The sequence below is a fragment of the Pelophylax lessonae genome (genome assembly GCF_965119305.1).
Source record: "Pelophylax lessonae genome assembly, chromosome: 4".
NCBI lineage: Eukaryota > Metazoa > Chordata > Amphibia > Anura > Ranidae > Pelophylax > Pelophylax lessonae.
Genome location: NC_138771.1, coordinates 201410556 through 201428655, shown reverse-complemented (window position 1 = coordinate 201428655; position 18100 = coordinate 201410556). Strand labels below are relative to the sequence as shown.

Here is an 18100-nt window from a genome sequence, read left to right as displayed (position 1 = left end):
TGATGCTGCCACCACCATGTTTGGCAGTGGGGATGGTGTGTTCAGGGTGATGAGCTGTGTTGCTTTTACGCCAAACATAACGTTTTGCATTGTTGCCAAAAAGTTTGATTTTGGTTTCATCTGACCAGAGCACCTTCTTCCACATGTTTGGTGTGTCTCCCAGGTGGCTTGTGGCAAACTTTAAAGACACTTTTTATGGATATCTTTAAGAAATGGCTTTCTTCTTGCCACTCTTCCATAAAGGCCAGATTTGTGCAGTATACGACTGATTGTTGTCTTATGGACAGTCTCCCACGTCAGCTGTAGATCTCTGCAATTCATCCAGAGTGATCATGGGCCTCTTGGCTGCATCTCTGATCAGTCTTCTCCTTGTATGAGCTGAAAGTTTAGAGGGACGGCCAGGTCTTCGTAGATTTGCAGTGGTCTGATACTCCTTCCATTTCAATATTATCGCTTGCACAGTGCTCCTTGGGATGTTTAAAGCTTGGGAAATCTTTTTGTATCCAAATCCAGCTTTAAACTTCTCCACAACAGTATCTCAGACCTGCCTGGTGTGTTCCTTGTTCTTCATGGTGCTCTCTGCGCTTTAAACGGACCTCTGAGACTATCACAGTGCAGGTGCATTTGTGCAGGTGCATTTATACGGAGACTTGATTACACACAGGTGGATTCTATTTATCATCATTAGTCATTTAGGTCAACATTGGATCATTCAGAGATCCTCACTGAACTTCTGGAGAGAGTTTGCTGCACTGAAAGTAAAGGGGCTGAATAATTTTGCACGCCCAATTTTTCAGTTTTTTATTTGTTAACAAAGTTTGAAATATCCAATAAATTTCGTTCCACTTCATGATTGTGTCCCACTTGTTAATCCTTCACAAAAAATTACAGTTTTATATCTTTATGTTTGAAGCCTGAAATGTGGCAAAAGGTCGCAAAGTTTAAGGGGGCCGAATACTTTTGCAAGGCACTGCACCTTCTTAATGCTCCCCTAGACTAAACAAGCATTTAAAACTAGTCGTGGGGGCTCCACTGCAAGGGCAGAGTTTTTCTTGTGTTCAACTTCAAATGAGAATATTTTGCCTTGCTTTTTGGAAAGTATTCATCAGCTAGTTTTTTTTGGAAATTATTATTTTAACTAAAAAAAAAAAAACAGTTTTTGAACTGTAAACCTGGCAGGATGAAAAAGACTTATTTTGTAAATACATCCAGACTACTCCCTACTCGGTTTGCTGAAAAAATCCAACAGGAAAATTGTCACCAAGATAAAAGCAAATTGTATAAGGGGACTATCCAGGCTGTCTTCTACATATTCACCTAGTTTTTATTAAAGCAGAAAAATCTATTATACTATTACCAATATTTTAAACTTAATTAGCCTACGCTATGCAGCCTAGCCATTTCTTCAGCGCTACAAGAACATCTAAAAACATTAAACCACAAAGTGTGCAGAATCATATAATCATTTTTATAGTCTTTGCTGGTTTTGTACAATGTCTTGGAAAATAAAATAAACCAGGTTCAAAAGGAAAAATGTATAGAACTGGGGTAAAAGTAATTTTCTTGCTTCATATTATCGACCACAGGGCCAATTCATCTCTGAATTATACAACACCTACCTATTAATTCCACAAACTCAGTTGCTAGATATCAATAACATTTAGTCAAGTATAGTAATTTTTGATGTTGAAAAATAGGAGTTTTGTACTTATCCTAAAATCCAGTTCATCAACGGACACAGCACTCCATAAATCATAACTAATGGGTTATATTGCCTCCTCCTGGAGTAGGACTAGCAGAAAAAAAAAACACCTTGCTATGCCCATGGGCCATCCTCAGCTGTTATATAATCCCCCTCTCTGCTCGAGGTAATCAGTTTAGTAGCAAGCAGTATTAGAAGTATCAGAACTCCATAGAGGGATGGGTGCTGTGTACTAAGAGAAATGGGTTTGTACAAGTACAAAAATCTATTTTCTATTTCGTTCATCGACGGACACAGCGCTCCGAAAAACATAACTACTGGAACGTCGAAAAGCAGTGGCAAAAGAAAAATGAGGGTTGGGGGAAAGTAACCCAAAGCTAAACATTAGAGCCCTTAACCAGGACACAAGAGCCTTAACAGGGTCACAGGACCCCCCATCTGAAAAATAAAAGTTTAAAGAAAAACACCCCTCAAGAGGGAACAGCCCCTCTTAAACAGCAGCCTGCAAAACTTTGCGGCCAAAAGAAGCCTCAACAGATGGCAAAGTGTCTACCTTATAGAATTTTGTGAAGGTATGCACAGACGACCAAGTGGCTGTCTTGCAAACTTGCGATATTTGTGCCTGATGACAGAAGCCCCAAGAAGTACTCAGTGCCTGAGTAGAATGCGCCGTGACAGGGAAAGGTGGAACCTGACATTAATGGAATAGGCCTGAGTTACTGTCTGTCTGATCCATCTGGAGATGGTAGCCGAAGAATCGGCCAGCCCTTTCCTTGGTTCATCTGTACCCACAATAAGCGAGTCTGACCCCTGAAAGGGCTCAGTAGCTGCCAGATACACCTGAATCGCACAAACCACATCCAAAGTATGTAAAGCAATTTCCCTGGCATGAGCCAGCTTGGGACACAAGGAAGGCAACACAATGTCCTCATTCAAATGGAAGTAAAAGACAACTTTGAGCAGGAATGATGGACAGGGACGAAGAACCACTTTATCCCTATGGACCAATTAATAGGGACTGTGACAGGATAATGCCACCAATTCGGATACCCTTCGGGCCGAGGTAATAGCCACCAAGAATGCCACCTTCTGGGATAATGTAGGCAAGGGAATCTCCTGAATATTCTCAATTGGAGGTTTCTGGAGAACTGAAGATACTAAATGTAAATCCCATGGAATCCCTTGAAGGTACTCAAGGCCAATGTCTGATCAACGCCCTGTTGAAGAAAGGTTAAGATCCGAGCCACAGAAAAGGATCGAGGATGAGCGCCAATCGACTCACACCAAGAAATGTATGCTTTCCACGTACGATGGTATATCTTGCTGGAAGATCCACTGATCCAGATAGACCTCTATCCCTCAGTACCTGGCTTTCAATAGTTAAGCCAATAAAACTAGCGACTGTAAAGCAGGATGATAGATCAGCCCTTGGGACAACTGGTCTTCTCTGAGAGGAAGCCCCAAGGGACATTTATGGCTACCAGACTGATTGGAAGATCCTCACCCTTGATTCCTCGCAGAAATTGCAGAAGAAGTCTGAGCCAAAGATGATACTGGCATTACCGTGGCCCTTGAACGCCTGCGGCATCTGCCAGAGGGACCCTGTTCTCGCCACAAACCTCGGTATCCTCCTGTGGAGCAGAATCTGCTAAAGGAGCTACATGTAGGGCTGTGCAAACAGAAGTGTCTTGAAGCTGGATACTACTAGACTCAGAACCTGTATGCAAAATGGGAGAGAGAACTGTCTGTGTAACAGCAGCCAGTGAATCACAGCCTATGGATCCTGAAGTTTGTCCAGAGGAAGGACTACCCTGGTCAGAATTAGAATCAGACATAGGTAAATCAATTCCCTGGACAGGGATAAGGGGGACCTTAGGTAGTTCAGACATCACCTGAACCATTGCAGGAATTAAATCCGCACAAGGAGACTCAGGACCTAAAAACCTGAAAAGGACATGCTTTGTCCCCCCATCCCAATAATGGTATCGTCTGTGGGTCCGGAGAAGCTAGCTCTAGGCTTTCCAGAATAAGGATGCTTGGAATCTCCTGGGGAACATTTTAAAGATCTATTTCCCTTATTTGCCATCCCGGAAGCATAAAATCATTTTCTATGTGCTGAGAAGGAGGGCCCCTGTCTGCGACGAGGCTCCTTCCCTTTCCTAGACTATGGCAGGAAGGTACTCTTCCCCCCTGTGATACCGTTAATGATGTCATCCAGAGTAACACCAAACAGGCAATCACCCTGAAAGCATAGATAAATTAGAGCTTTCTTAGAAGCTTGGTCTGCGGACAAATTCTTAAGCCACAGCACACACCTAATCACCACCACTGAAACAGAAAGTTTGGACAGCACAGTAGATGTATTCAAAGCTGCATCATAAATAAACTGCAGCCCATGGACCAACTGGCCACTAAATAAACATAAGCAGCGGGGACCTGCTCATCCCCCCCAGGCCCTGGTGCAAAAGCTTGACCCATTCAGTTAGGGTCTGAGACACCAGGGTGGAGGTAAAGACTGGCCACAATGTCGAACCAGCCATAGTAAACATGCTGCTGGCCACAGCCTCCACTTTGCTGTCAAGAGAGTCGTTAAGAGGATGGGGATTCCGCTACAGGGATCATGATAGCTTTGTTCAACCTGGAAACAGGAGGGTCCACCACTGGTGGACTAGTCCACTTATTTAAAAGTGACTCTTTAAAAAGGTAATGTACAGCAAAACGTTTGGGGACCACAAAGGGTAGTTTTGGTTGTTCCCTTTCCTTACAGGAAACCCTGTCAAAATAAGGCACATAAGGAAACACCTTTGGAGTGCAGGTGACTTATGTGCACCAAACGACACAGCCACGTTCGCCACACGCACTGCATTGAAAAGTGGGTTTACCAGCCTATTCTGGGCATTGTCCTACTATCTGCTCCCTTGAACTTTACTCCACCCTTGGCGTATTGAGTCTACACACCACGGGTGAAACTTACCTGGAGGAATGGTTGCCATCAACAACTCTGAACGATAAGTACCCTTCTGATCCCTTAGGGGTTCTATTGAATATGCAAATCCTTCATTTATTGCAAAAAGACTGTATCATACTATATAGTATGGAGTAACAAGTTCTTTCCAAGGAGGTTCAATGTGTGATCAATGCGTGATTGGGGTCACTGGTATACCCATATAGTCCATGAGTGCAATATCCCATATACATACCTCTGGAAGATGATACAAGTATTATATGCTTCCTGAACGGGTTGTGTTTGTGCACACATCACTGTTCACCTGATTATACCATATCATTCATTCACCATTTACTTCAAAAGGGATACACCTCTTCCTATGGGCCTCCTCTGGACAACGAGCATGGGTGATTTGCATTCAAATCTTATTGATTTAAAGGGACGGAGCCATTGTTCTCAATTTCTTCACTTGAACCTCAGGGACCTAAAAATTATTGAACAGTTCTCATTCTGTGGATAAATAATGCCTGGATGCAGCTTTAACCACTTTACCACCAGAGGATTTTGCTGTCTTACGTCTGGGCCACTTTTTGCGATTTGGCACTGTGCGACTTTAACTGACAATTGCGCGGTCATGCAACGCCGTACCCAAACGAAATTTACGTCCTTTTTTTCCCATAGCGCGATTTTTACTTTTTGCGCTATAAACAAAAAAAGAGCGACAATTTTGAAAAAATAACAATATTTTTCACATTTTTTTATATGAAATCCCCCCCCCCCCCAAAAAATGTAAAAATCTAAATTTTTTATCATTTTAGGCCAATTTGTTTTCTGCTACATATTTTTAGTAAAAAAAAATCACAATAAGCGTATTTTGATTGGTTTGCGCAAAAGTTATTGCGTTTACTAACTAAGGGAAAGATTTTTCGTTCTTGGTGTTTTTTTTTAACGAGTAATGGCGGCGATCTGCGATTTATTTTTGAGGGACTGCGACATTGCGGCGGACAGATCGGACCCTTGACTGACATTTTTGACACTTTTGGGGGTACCAGTGACATTACTACAGTAATCAGTGCTATAAATATGCACTGTTACTGTAAAAATGACACTGGCAAGGGAGGGGTTAATTTTATTGGAGAGGGAGGGGTTATCGTATGCCTGGTGCTTACTGACATGTGTGGGGGGAGGTGACTGAGTGACACAGGGACAGATCGCAGGTTCGCAGCTATGCTGAACCCTGCGATCTGACCCTTCCTGTCACTTAGGAGATCCGCCCACTTTTGTTTACACAAGCGGGCGGATCTCCAAACTAGATTCCCCGACGATCAGGGAAGAGCAGCGGTAATCACCGCCGCTCCTCGCCTGGCCCGACTCCCGCTGTGATTGAATACAGCGGGCTCGCGCCGCCGAGAGAGGGGAATGTCTGGCGATGTAGGTCTACGTCGCCAGACGTTATTGAGCCACTTTGCCGCAGTAGAGCTCTAGTGAGCAGAGGTAAGTGGTTAAAGAAGTCAACACACAAAATAGCAATAACAAACCCCAGGGAGAATATGATCAGAGGGGAATTCTGAGAGCCATGGCACCGAAACTATGAACTTTTAAAAATTTCAAATGGCAATTGGGTGTTCACCTGTTTGCTACAGTTTTGAAATGCAGTAGTTGAGTATGCTGGATATGTCATTATCAATATTATCACATATAGATACATATATGTATATTAACAGGCTTAATAGGGGGCAGAGCAGTTAGGACATGTTTTTAAGTGTCTTGTCATTTATAACTATGTGGATTTTATATTTTGATTTCAATTAAAGATGGTGACATTTATATGTCAATGGGAGCAATCGTACATTAAAGTGGATGGTAATTTCACGGTCAATCAAGTTGATGACGTACTGTATATAGACCTATAGAAATTCATATGTTAGTGGAAATATATAAGAGAAGGTAGAGCTTATATCCATTTGGATTTGGGCATTTGTGCTTTGTGCTTTGTTTAAAGAATAGTGGAGAAGTTCCCTTCTTATAACTTGTGGGAAATTTGTTCTATACCTTGTAGAACTCTAAAGTTCTTTTTTTGTTTTTGTGATTGTAGATCTCCCAAGAGAAAAAAAAAAACAAAAAGGAGGAAGAAAAAATTGCAAGGACCCCAGCCGAGCTAGACAGATTAAAACTGATTACCTAGAGCACAGAGGGGGGTTATATACCAGCTGAGGAAGGCCAATGGGCGTAGCCAGGTGTTTTTTGTTCTGCCTAGTCTGACTTCTGGAGAAGGCAATATAACCCAGTAGTTATGATTTATGGAGCGCTGTGTCCATCGATGAACGGAAGAGAAATGTAATTTTAACATGCTGCCTGATATACACAACAAAATTAAGAAAACAAAACACAAAGATGATTTGTAATATTGTTCGTTTATTTGGAAACTTTCACCTAGAGCAGTGCAGTGGTCAACCTTCTTAAAATTGAAATCGTATGTGTGGCTCTTGATGTCACTAAGGGGCCCCTCACAATATTCAGGGAGAGTAATGCAATAAAAAGCTGTCAGAGACTAAAAATCCACAGGAGGAGATTGTTAATGGTTAAAGGACCATGGGCATGCTACAACAGATGGTCTGAGACTATGGGAATGTTACAAGATGGTAAGCCACTGGAGACATGCTTCAAGAGACAGTCATAGATGAGGGAAAGGCTAAATGAGATTGCTAGAGATCGCCGCTATTACCATTCCTTTACAAATGAATGCACCACATTTGTGTTTTCTATATGCATAAAAAAAAAGTAGGTGGAAAGCACAGAAAAAAAGAGGACTATGTTAAGCAAATAAACTAAACCATTTAACTACCAGAATCCAGTCTTCAGAATGCTTTTACTTCATTGGCTTGAGTAAGCAACAAAAACAGACTACAGTCTGAAGGGCCACGCAATAAAAGCCAAAAGTCTGCACGCAGTCCCAGGGCTGCAGGTTAAGCACTAGGTGCCTGGGGTGACTTTTGCCCTTCTTGTTGATCAAGTCATCAAGATTCAAGTTGTGTTAACTTTTTCTAACTGAAACTATGCAAGAAGGGTATTTGGAGAATTGAGAATATCTATATTGTTAATACAGGTATTTGTATAAGTTGGAACTTTTACAAATTTTACAAAAACATATTTGAACTCCATGGGGAAGTGTATTTTCTAAGCCTAATCAACTAAATAATATATGTAACTATACACAGCATTTCTAGAAGGCAAGTCAAGATGGTGACAATAAAGACAGTGATCAAATAATATTAATTAGAAATAATGGACAGCAATATGTTTTTTTTTTCTCAGGCATCTATATGTTCAAATGAACTTCATACTAACTATGTTTGAAACATCCAACATGTTTTTATTGTCTATTGATGTCAGTGGTTATTAATGCCACTAACAATCTATTAGCTTCAAATGTCAGTTTTACAGTATAGATTAAAAAAAAAATAAAGAAACCTAAATGAAAACAAATTTTTTTTTCTGTTTACATTAGCCCTAAAATATGAATTACTACTATACAGGAAATGGAGGACCCTGAAATTTCAACTTACATGTTTTGCTAAATTGGGACTTTTGCAGTCAACATCATATCTGAAATAAAACACAAAAATCAAGGTAGGTCAAGCTATCAAATTGTATTACAATAATAGTACCAACAATAATAATAATAAAATCAAAGTACACAAATGAGATCTTGCAGCTTCTGACAGTTTCTCTGGTATGGAAAATAGTGTTTTGTGTTAATGTACACTAACTAGATTAGCTAGAAAAATCCATAGTTCTTTACAAAACAGTTTCACAATATAAAATTTAGTGGACATACTAGTTTTAAACAGGATTTTTGCCAGCACATGATTGGTTAATTGATAAGAACACATTTTATGATCTCTGGTAACATTCACTTTGCAAAATGAACAGTCTTTATTCCTCTAGTAAATGAACCCATATACTGTATATCATTTCCATATTCACATAAACACTCGCTGTCACTCATGACCCTATTAACAGATGCATGTACATTCTCTATGCAAGGTGTGAATTTCTGCTATGAGGAATATGAAGATTCTATATTAAAAATCTTTATAATATTCAAGGTGTTCTTATTCTTCAGTTCCCAAATAATAGGAAAACAAGTTTCCTACATAACTTGCTGTCAGACATATCAAAGTTTTTAGATACTGATATTGTTATTTTTTTTTTTTTAGCTCTCCTTCACCTAGTTGAGGGATTAAGTTTTATAGCCAAAAAATGAGTAACAGGCCTAGGAAATATTTCAGAACCTGAAATTAGAATGATAGGAAAACTATGCAGATGTGACAAAATTACCAAAATACACTGAAATATAGAACCAGGGGATTGGGGGAAAGATCTATTCATTAGAAGAACAAAATACGACTTTCTTCTGCCAAAAAAGGGAGGGTAGAAAGCCTCAATTGTAAGTATACAATTAAGTCATTATTTTCTGAATATACAGTATAACGTACAATGTAAAATAGTGGCAGCTTCATTGGGTCAAACTCACACTAATTACAATTCCGCCTAAAAAAAGGGTAGTATACCACCGCCTTGTTACCCGCCTTAACATACAACAGACCCCAGATGTTCACATACCATGCATGATATGACAGGTGCAATCTGACCTGAGCCACAGCTTTGTTCATATTTTTTGCTTCTGTCTCCGTACTTGCTGTTTTTACACAATAATATTTCAAAAAGACGAATGGGGCCATCTTAGTTTTTGGCAGATCGCCCTTATATCCCTAAAGAATATTACTCTGCATGCACAGACAAGCAGGGAGACAGAAATTCTGCCTAATACAATGCTTCTACTCAAAGTGGCAATGAATGCAAGTTGTTATGTTAAAGTATGGTGAGTGTTATGCTAGGAATGGAAACACAACTGACAGGCAATTAAGTGCTATGCTTGGTCAGACTTAAAGTGCAACTATGGTCAAAATGTTAATACTGACTGATCTTGAAGCTGGTAATTGTCTGCCATGCGAACAACCTACTGTAAGCTGAACTAAATGCCACCATGGACAGCTTTTGTACTGCAGGGGAATGCATAGCCCACAATCCTCCTGAAACCCCAAAACCCTCAGAGATTACCCAGATCTAAGGACTCCAGTGTTATAAGCCACAATCTGACTTGCACTACAGACTGTGGGGGTGAGCTTATTCCCACTACAACTTCACCAACTGCCTGGCCACATACTTGACAGGGCATGGACACTCTGATAACTTAAATGGTTGTTTCCTTGGGACTGAACCTCCACTGATATCCCTCACAAGGTCCTAGTACTCTTTGGCAATGACCCCACCACTTAACCTTACACCTACAAAGTGATAGCAACCTCCCTACCTTTGTTTTCTTTAGTTCAGAGAATAGAAAACCCCAATCCTGTAAAGACTATTACATTTGTACAAATAGAAAAAAATAAAAAAGACTTTTCCCTATGTATACAGGATCCAACAGGACCAAATCAAAATAATAGTAAGAACTTTAATCACAGCCTTCACATTCAAAATATTACCCAAAGCTGTACCATGCAAGACATTCAGAGGCACCTAGAAGACCTGGACAATAGGGATCACAGGACCAGTATCAAAAAATAAGGGTTTACCTGAAAATATGACCTAGTTAGACCTAGACACACTACAGGTAATATTTAAAGTGGTTCTAAAGGCATGAGTTGTTTTTTTTGTTTTTTAACTAATGCATTCTCTGTATTAGGTTAATTAGACACAGAAAAAGCAGTGGGAGCCATTTGCTTTAAATCCTGTGAGTGGGGGAGACTTCAATGAGTCTTTTTCCAGTGGTGTGGATATGCATACTATTGATAAAAAGACCAGCTATTGTGTCAACTCTCTAGAAAACATTCCCTCTATGTTATTTGTGGGCACTGTATAGCCCTGTCATCTGCACGTAAAGAAAATTCAGTAAGAGCCGCTAGCAATAATCGCATGTAAAATTCAAAGGCTGATTGTTACAAATTGAATCGATCAATCACCTTGGGTACATTCAGCCTGCACATACATGGTTCGAATCTTGACGAGTTCCTGGCCAAAAACCTTTGTTAAACAAAAAAAATATATATATTTTTAAGCTTCAAGATGGCATTCACTGCTATGAAAAGACTGGGTTTGATATCTTTATATACTAGGATTCCTTCACAAGACAGAAAGGCTGCTCAAGAAAAAGAGAAACCAGCAAAAATTTAGCCCATTGCCCACAAAAGGGTAAACAACACTGAGGTGTTGCCAAAGAAAATGATGAAAACCTGGTTCCCTATCATGACCATCAGCAGTCAAAGCTGTAGCCTGTGGATTGTCATGGGCCAGTGGAATTAGTGAATTCTGAGGTTGACGTGAGAAGCATCCACTCCACTGTGCATGTGTTCTCTGCAAATGCGTCCCTGATAAAAGTTAGGCTGCTTTCACAAGAAGGGTTTGATCAGGTCTGCCAGTCAGTTTTTGCAGGCAGAATTGATAGAACCCTCCATTAACCCCTACAGACCAGTGGGTGTAAATGGATCTGTGTCCTGTTTACACCCGCCTACCTCCAATCCAATCTGGTCTGTTAAAAAATAAAATCAAATAGAAGGGATTCATCGCCCACCATCTAGGCAGATCGGATTAGAGGGCAGTTAAGTGTAAATGGATAGTGGAGTCCGCTTACATCCCACTGCATATAAAGTAAAGTCGGTCTGCAGAAACCGAGCAGGCATGGGCCTGTCATCCGCCGCTCTGCTTTGATCAGGTGTTAATACTGCTGACCACGATATAACAGCTGAGGGTGACCAATGCAGAGAGATAGGTGATAAAGGTAAAAACCTGCAGAGCTAAATAGAATATATATATATACACACACATACTGTATATATGCACCCTGTATATACACATTTTTACTAAAAGGTATATATATATATATATATATATATATATATATACAGGCAGTAAAACTTAAAGCACTGCCAGTACAGTTTAATCAACTGTACAAATAACCAGACAATCAAAGAACATGGAAACTAAAATGAAAACCAAAGAAAGTATGTAATAAAGAACATGTGTAAGTAAACAAAAATTAGATAAAGGGTAGCTGAAAATGGGATATTAAAAAGTTTAAATAGATTATTCTCCATCATTGTCTTGATACACAGTCTGCACATAATTTAAAATTAATTAGGAATCAGAAAGAGAACTTCAAAGACAAAGGACATAAAAAGCATGGTTCCAACACAAGAAATAATGATAGAATACAGTGGCTTTAAATATGAAAATCACAGAGCTCAAGTCTTACATATACTGCATGGCAAAACATTAAAGCGATAAGAGTATTAAGGAAGCTGCTGCTAAATCCAATCATCCCTTGTATTCAAATGTTGCAAAATTCTTAAGAAGGTGTACCAGTTTGTTAGTACAGAGGGCCTTAACGCCATTTAATGCAAGGGACCACATGTCAGCTTTACTGTACCCTTGTGTTATTAGCATTTTATTTAGCGGGGGGTCTCATCTCTTATTATATTATAAATACATACATGGCTGAAATGAGAATATTAGAAATATTGAAAATCGCTTTTTTGCAATTTGAAATAGAAAATATTTGAAGTAGAATAATATTATTTTATATACATTAAAGCTAGCATGATTGCACATTACAAAACATGCTTACCAATTACATATCTTCCCAGTACACTTCAACATCCGAACTGCACGACTAACAAACAATTTGTTATTGTTGATATTTATTTACGCTGATCCTTGCAGGGATGTTGGGAATATTCTAAATGCCTTTCTCAGATAATTAATCTGCTTTAGCAGATTTGTAGGTGGAAGATATAAAGCACAATCTATTACATCATAAAAAGATAATTATGCACTAGGCTCAGGTGGTCAGTTGGCTCAGTGTATATACACTATATTATCAAAAGTATTGGGACACCTGCCTTTACATGCACATGAATTTTAATGGCATCCCAGTCTTAGTCCGTAGGATTCAATATTGAGTTGGCCCACCATTTGCAGCTATAACAGCTTCAACTCTACTGGGAAGGCTGTCCACAAGGTTTAGGAGTGTGTCTATGTGAATGTTTGACTATTCTTCCAGAAATGCATTTGTGAGGTCAGGTGCTGATGCTAGATGCTCTATTTTATCCTAAAGGTGTTCTATCGGGTAAAGGTAAGGACTCTGTGCAGGCCAGTCAAGTTCGTCCACCCCAAACGCACTCACCCATGTCAATATACTAACATCAAGGAGTTTCATATAGGCTGTGAGGGTTTTGGTGGCCCAAAGCCATCTGGTGAGTGATCACCCTTACCACAGGTGGAGAAGAACAATAATAAAGAGCAGCACTTTTTAGGAAGAGCATGGAACACTAATCAACATGTAGTGATTTTTTAAAAATTGCACAAAGGACTGTCACTGCTGTAATTGATTACAGGATAATCACTTATTGCTAATAGCAGCGGTGTTCTGTTTTATTATTATTTCTTGTCATGCATTTGGTGTTTATGTTGGTTTTCTATGTGGAAACACATTTGGTTTAACAGCTATCGCCTCAACACAAGATTTTTTAAACATCATGGATGGGCATTTGAGTGTAACACTATACACGTTGCTGAGGCCAGGGATTTTTTTTTTCTACCTCTACTCATTTTCACTATATGTAAGATATTCTCTTTCCTATACATAGAGACAATAGCGCAAAAAAAAAGGGCATAACAAAAATCCACACTGCATTTGATCACTTCTGCTTTTCTAAGCTGCTGATCATAAGCCTACCACTAGGCCATCTGTATGTATACATATATCCCTCAGATCAGATCAAGAAATAAATCTTAGGCTTTCTGCATGTGAGAGGCTGGGTAGAGTTAGCAGTGCCTAACATTACACAACCTGATGGGATCTGGCTGTGAGGAGGCTTATCCTCAAATGCTTCCAGCCTGAAGTAATTTTGGGTAAAATGCATCCCTATCCAGTGATTGTTGAAGCCTGTGTGTTTGAAAGGCTTACAGCAACTCCAGTTGCAGGAGTATCTAGTGAAACAGGGCTCAAAATTTCAAGTCCTGAGTTACTAGCCAGGCCTTAAGTGTTACTCGCCACCAGTTGCCCCACCCAAACTTACCCTGCCCCGCCTATTGTTCCACCCCTAAACACGCCCTCTAAAATTATCTCATTAGGTGCAACTGTTAAATGTTGTATGCAGAATTAGGTTACAAAAATAAATATTAACAACTTTAACATTAATAATATAAAGTAGGGATGCACCGAAATGAAATTCTTGGCCGAAGCCGAAGCCGAATAATAATGAAATGCTTGGCCGAAGGCCAAAGGCCGAATACCGAACGCGGTGTTTTGCATTTTTTCCATTTATTTTGCCAATTTTTAGGGGGCACGCTGATGGGCACATTTTATGTTAGGGGGCACGCTGATGGGCACATTTTATGTTAGGGGGCACTCTGATGGGCAAAACAAAACATTTAAATCAGCGTTGCTCTTAACATAAAATATGGCCATTAGCGTGCCCCTTAAAATAAAATATGCCCATCAGAGTCCCTTAACATAAAATATGCTCATCAGAGTGCCCCTTAACATAAAATATGCTCATCAGCATGTCCCTTAGCATAAAATAAGGGGCACGCTGATGGCCACATTTTATGTCAAGGGAGCACTCTGTTGGGCACATTTTTTTTTTTTTTTAAGGGGCACTTTATAGGGCACTCTAATGTAATGAGCATGGCAAGTGGCAACAACATATGGCAGTCTGCACACTAATGCTTGTGCAGCTGCCAGCTACCGTATTCTCCCCCAAATGTGCTCAGCTCCACATCACATACCTGAACTGCAGCCAGAGCCAAAAGCCCCGAACAGGGGGGCGGGGCGTGGACCTAGTGTGAAGGAGCCGCAGTCAGGAGCAGGGGGCGGGACGTGCGCGTGACGTCACACCCCCTACTCGCGGCTGGACAGGACACCGGCGGCGTGTGAGAAGGGAGCTGCAAGCCGCAATGAGGAAGGTGAGCGGTCAGGGCGGAAGCTGACATTGTTCGGCTCAAAATTATTCGGCCTTTTGACTTATTCGGCCGAACGCCGAAAGTGCTATTTTCTCTATTTTCGGCCGAATAATGTTCGGCCGCCGAATATTCGGTGCATCCCTAATATAAAGTATATTTATATAAAGTATATGTGATAAATAAAATAAGGAATATAATACAATTGGCTACTATAGGCACTGTACATATCATTACTGCCTTGTTAAGTAAATATGTGCTACATTGTGTGTGCAGGATTGAGAGGTGCACTACGTACAGACCGCAGGGTTGAGGGGTGCAAACGTATACTCCACAAACGGCTTAAAACATGCCAGTGCCAGGTTCAAAAAGGACCATTTTGGAACCTGGCACTGGGATGTTTTAAGCCGTTCACAATACCTATTGACTTTTTTTATGTTTACATACAGTATTTCATGTTTTTTTTCACTATTGTCACACATGCACGCTCACTTTATTTGTTTACAATAAAATTTAGATCCACATGTGTGCTATAGTCAAAATTTGCGCATAACTATTGGGACATCATGCATTTTCCGAAAAAAAGAAAATCTTTTTTGTCTGTACACATTGTTGTTTTCTAATTCTATACAGGAGTCTGTTAACCTGCCAGCATGTTTTTGGATTTTGCGAGGAAACCCACAGGATTTGACCCCAGTGCGATAAGGCAGTAGTACTAAGCCACTGTGTATTATTGCTTAGTGCTATCTGCTCTTTTACTTGTACAATATTCTGTATCCTGTCCTGCCTTTCCCAGAAAGTGGCATCATTTGGGCGGTGGCATAAATGTGTGGCCTCCAAAGGTGTCCAAATTGTTCCTGATATACAGGGCGCCCTCTGGCATCTGGGTCCACTATAAGCCAACAAGTGGCTCTCCGCATACAGTGCCAGAATTTTATATTTCATTATATATTTCAGTTGGAATAGAGCACAATTCTGTGCTGGACAAAATAATACAATATCTTTGTTTTCTGCATTCAACTCTCTTTACTTGAGGGACCCCTCTGGTGGTATACTGGTATATTTTATGTGAGGCTAAGATAATTGTGTGCCATCAGCATTCAGTACTGAATATTGAGTTAGTTGTTGTGGTTTTATTTTTAATTGTTCTATAGTGAGTGGACTTTGCATGTAGGCTGTTACCCGAAGTCTTGCTCGCTGACTCTTCTTCCTCCTCCTCGCTACCCTGGGATGCACATCTTCTCTGCTGCCTCAAGTCAGGGCTGTGCTGGAAACTACAGTTCCCAGCGTGCAGCGCGGCTCACAGAGAGATGACTGGGGAGGCGGCTCGTGCGGCTTGTCTAAGACCGAGCAGACCCGCCCCCCACTCTAGCCAAGCCGAGCGGATCCGCCACCAGCTGTGCTGGAAACTACACTTCCCAGCGTGCAGCGCGGCTCACAGAGCGCTTCATAGAGATGACTGGAGAGGCAGCTCGTGCGGCTTGGCTAAAGCAGACCCGCCCCCCACTCTAGCCAAGCCGAGCGGATCCGCCACCACCTGAGCCAAGCTGAAACAGTCGCCCTCAAATAAATCCCACTCGCCAAATGCGAGCAGGCGAGTGGAAATTTTGAGGGCTGGTTTAAAACATTTACCCTCCTCAATGAAGAAGGAAGTAATGTTTGAAATCTACTTGGCTGATAAAATTTCTACAGATGGGAACTGACCTATGATGGGGAAAAAATCCCAGGATGATGATATTGAATAGATATCACTGCTTAAGCATGGTGGGTTTGAAATGATGACAGTTTGATACAAAGAAAAAAAAAGATTAGAGGAGAGATTTGTAAAATAAAAGAACACCCTTTGTAGAATTAACCACTTCTGGACCAGAAGGATTTACCCCCTTAATGAGAGGCCATTTTTTGCGATACGGCACTACGTTACTTTAACTGACAATTGCGGTCCTGTGATTCTGTACCCAAATAAAATTGATGTTTTTTTTTTTCCCCTCAAATAGAGCTTTCTTTTGGGGGTATTTAATCACCTGTGTGATTTTTATTTTTTGTGCTATAAACAAAAAAAGAGCAAAAAATCTGAAAAAAAACAATATTTTTTACACTCTGCTATGTAACATTCCCCCCAAAAAAACCCTTAAAAAAATCACATTTTGTCATCATTTAGGCCAATTTGTATTCTGCTACATATTTTTGGTAAAAAAAAATCCCAATAAGTGTATATTGATTGGTTTGCGTAAAATTTATTGCGTCTACAAACTAGGGGAACAATTGATGTTGTTTTTATTTTCAATTTTTTTTACTAGTAATGGTGGCGATCAGCGATTTTTAGTGGGACTGCAACATTGCGGCAGGCAGATCGGACACCTAACTGACATTTTTGACACTTTTGGGGGGACCAGTGACATTACTACAGTAATCAGTGCTAAAAATATGCACTGTTACTTTACTAATGACACTGGCAGGGAAGGGTTTAACACCAGGGGCAATCAAAGGGTTAAATGTGTCCCTAGGGGGTGCTTTCTAACTTTAGGGTGGGCTTTCTGTATGAACACAGAGACCTGAGTTCCTAAATGTGAGGAACACAGGAGTCCTGTGTTTCTAACTGACAGAACATGGCAGACCGCCATTCTGTCCGCACGAGAAGCAATCGCAGGTGCCCGGCGGCAATCGCGGCCGCCGGACCCGCTGATCAGCTTCCCCTGTGGTTAATGGGTGCATTAAGACCCGCTAGCAGTCCGCGATGTGTCCTAGTTACGTAGTTTCGCGGGACAGAGCGGACCTGCTGCAGTGCAGTCATTAAGAGGTTAAAATAAATAATGATACAACAAACATGTGATTTATTGGTTAAAACAGAGGATGTTTAAAATGTGAAAAAAGAACCATCAGAGAGAGGTGGAAGATTTAGAAATGTGTAATTAATGTAACAAACGGAACACATGGTGGAAGACAAGAAGGAACACATAACAGATGGTATACTAAACTGCATACAAAGAACTTTCAACAACATCCACCTAAGAACAGAGCCTATAGAGACACCAACATTTTTAGGGATCAAAGAGAACATTGAGATTATTATCCCAAGGAGAGAAAGAAGTTAATAGGAAACAGAAATATGAGCAAGTGTGATGTGCAAAAGAAGACTAAACATTAAAAAAACTTGAAAAAGGAAGGTCCCCAAGGTAAAGTTAATAGAGAAAAAGCATGATAATATTTTACATACAGGCTTCAGAAATAGATCCACCTTTAAAGTGATTGTAAACTCGTTTTTTTTTTCTATTAAAAATAACAAACATGTTATACTTGCCTACTCTGTGGAGTTGGTTTTGCACAGAGCAGCCCGGATCCTCCTCTTCTCGGATCCCTGGCTGGAGCTCCTGGCCCTTCCCTCCTGTTGAGTGCCCCCAGAGCAAGCAGCTTGCTATCGGGGCACC

General features: G+C 40.5%; 1 protein-coding gene across 2 annotated transcripts in view; it reads right to left on the bottom strand.

Annotated features, from left to right (window-relative positions):
- Positions 1-18100, bottom strand: part of CPNE8 (copine 8) — a 386684-nt gene that overhangs the window by 197403 nt on the left and 171181 nt on the right. For both annotated transcript variants that reach the window (XM_082257084.1, XM_082257085.1), the window contains exon 5: positions 8216-8255. In XM_082257084.1, coding sequence (XP_082113210.1) covers positions 8216-8255 — 40 coding nt within the window. The remainder of the gene's footprint in view (positions 1-8215; positions 8256-18100) is intronic.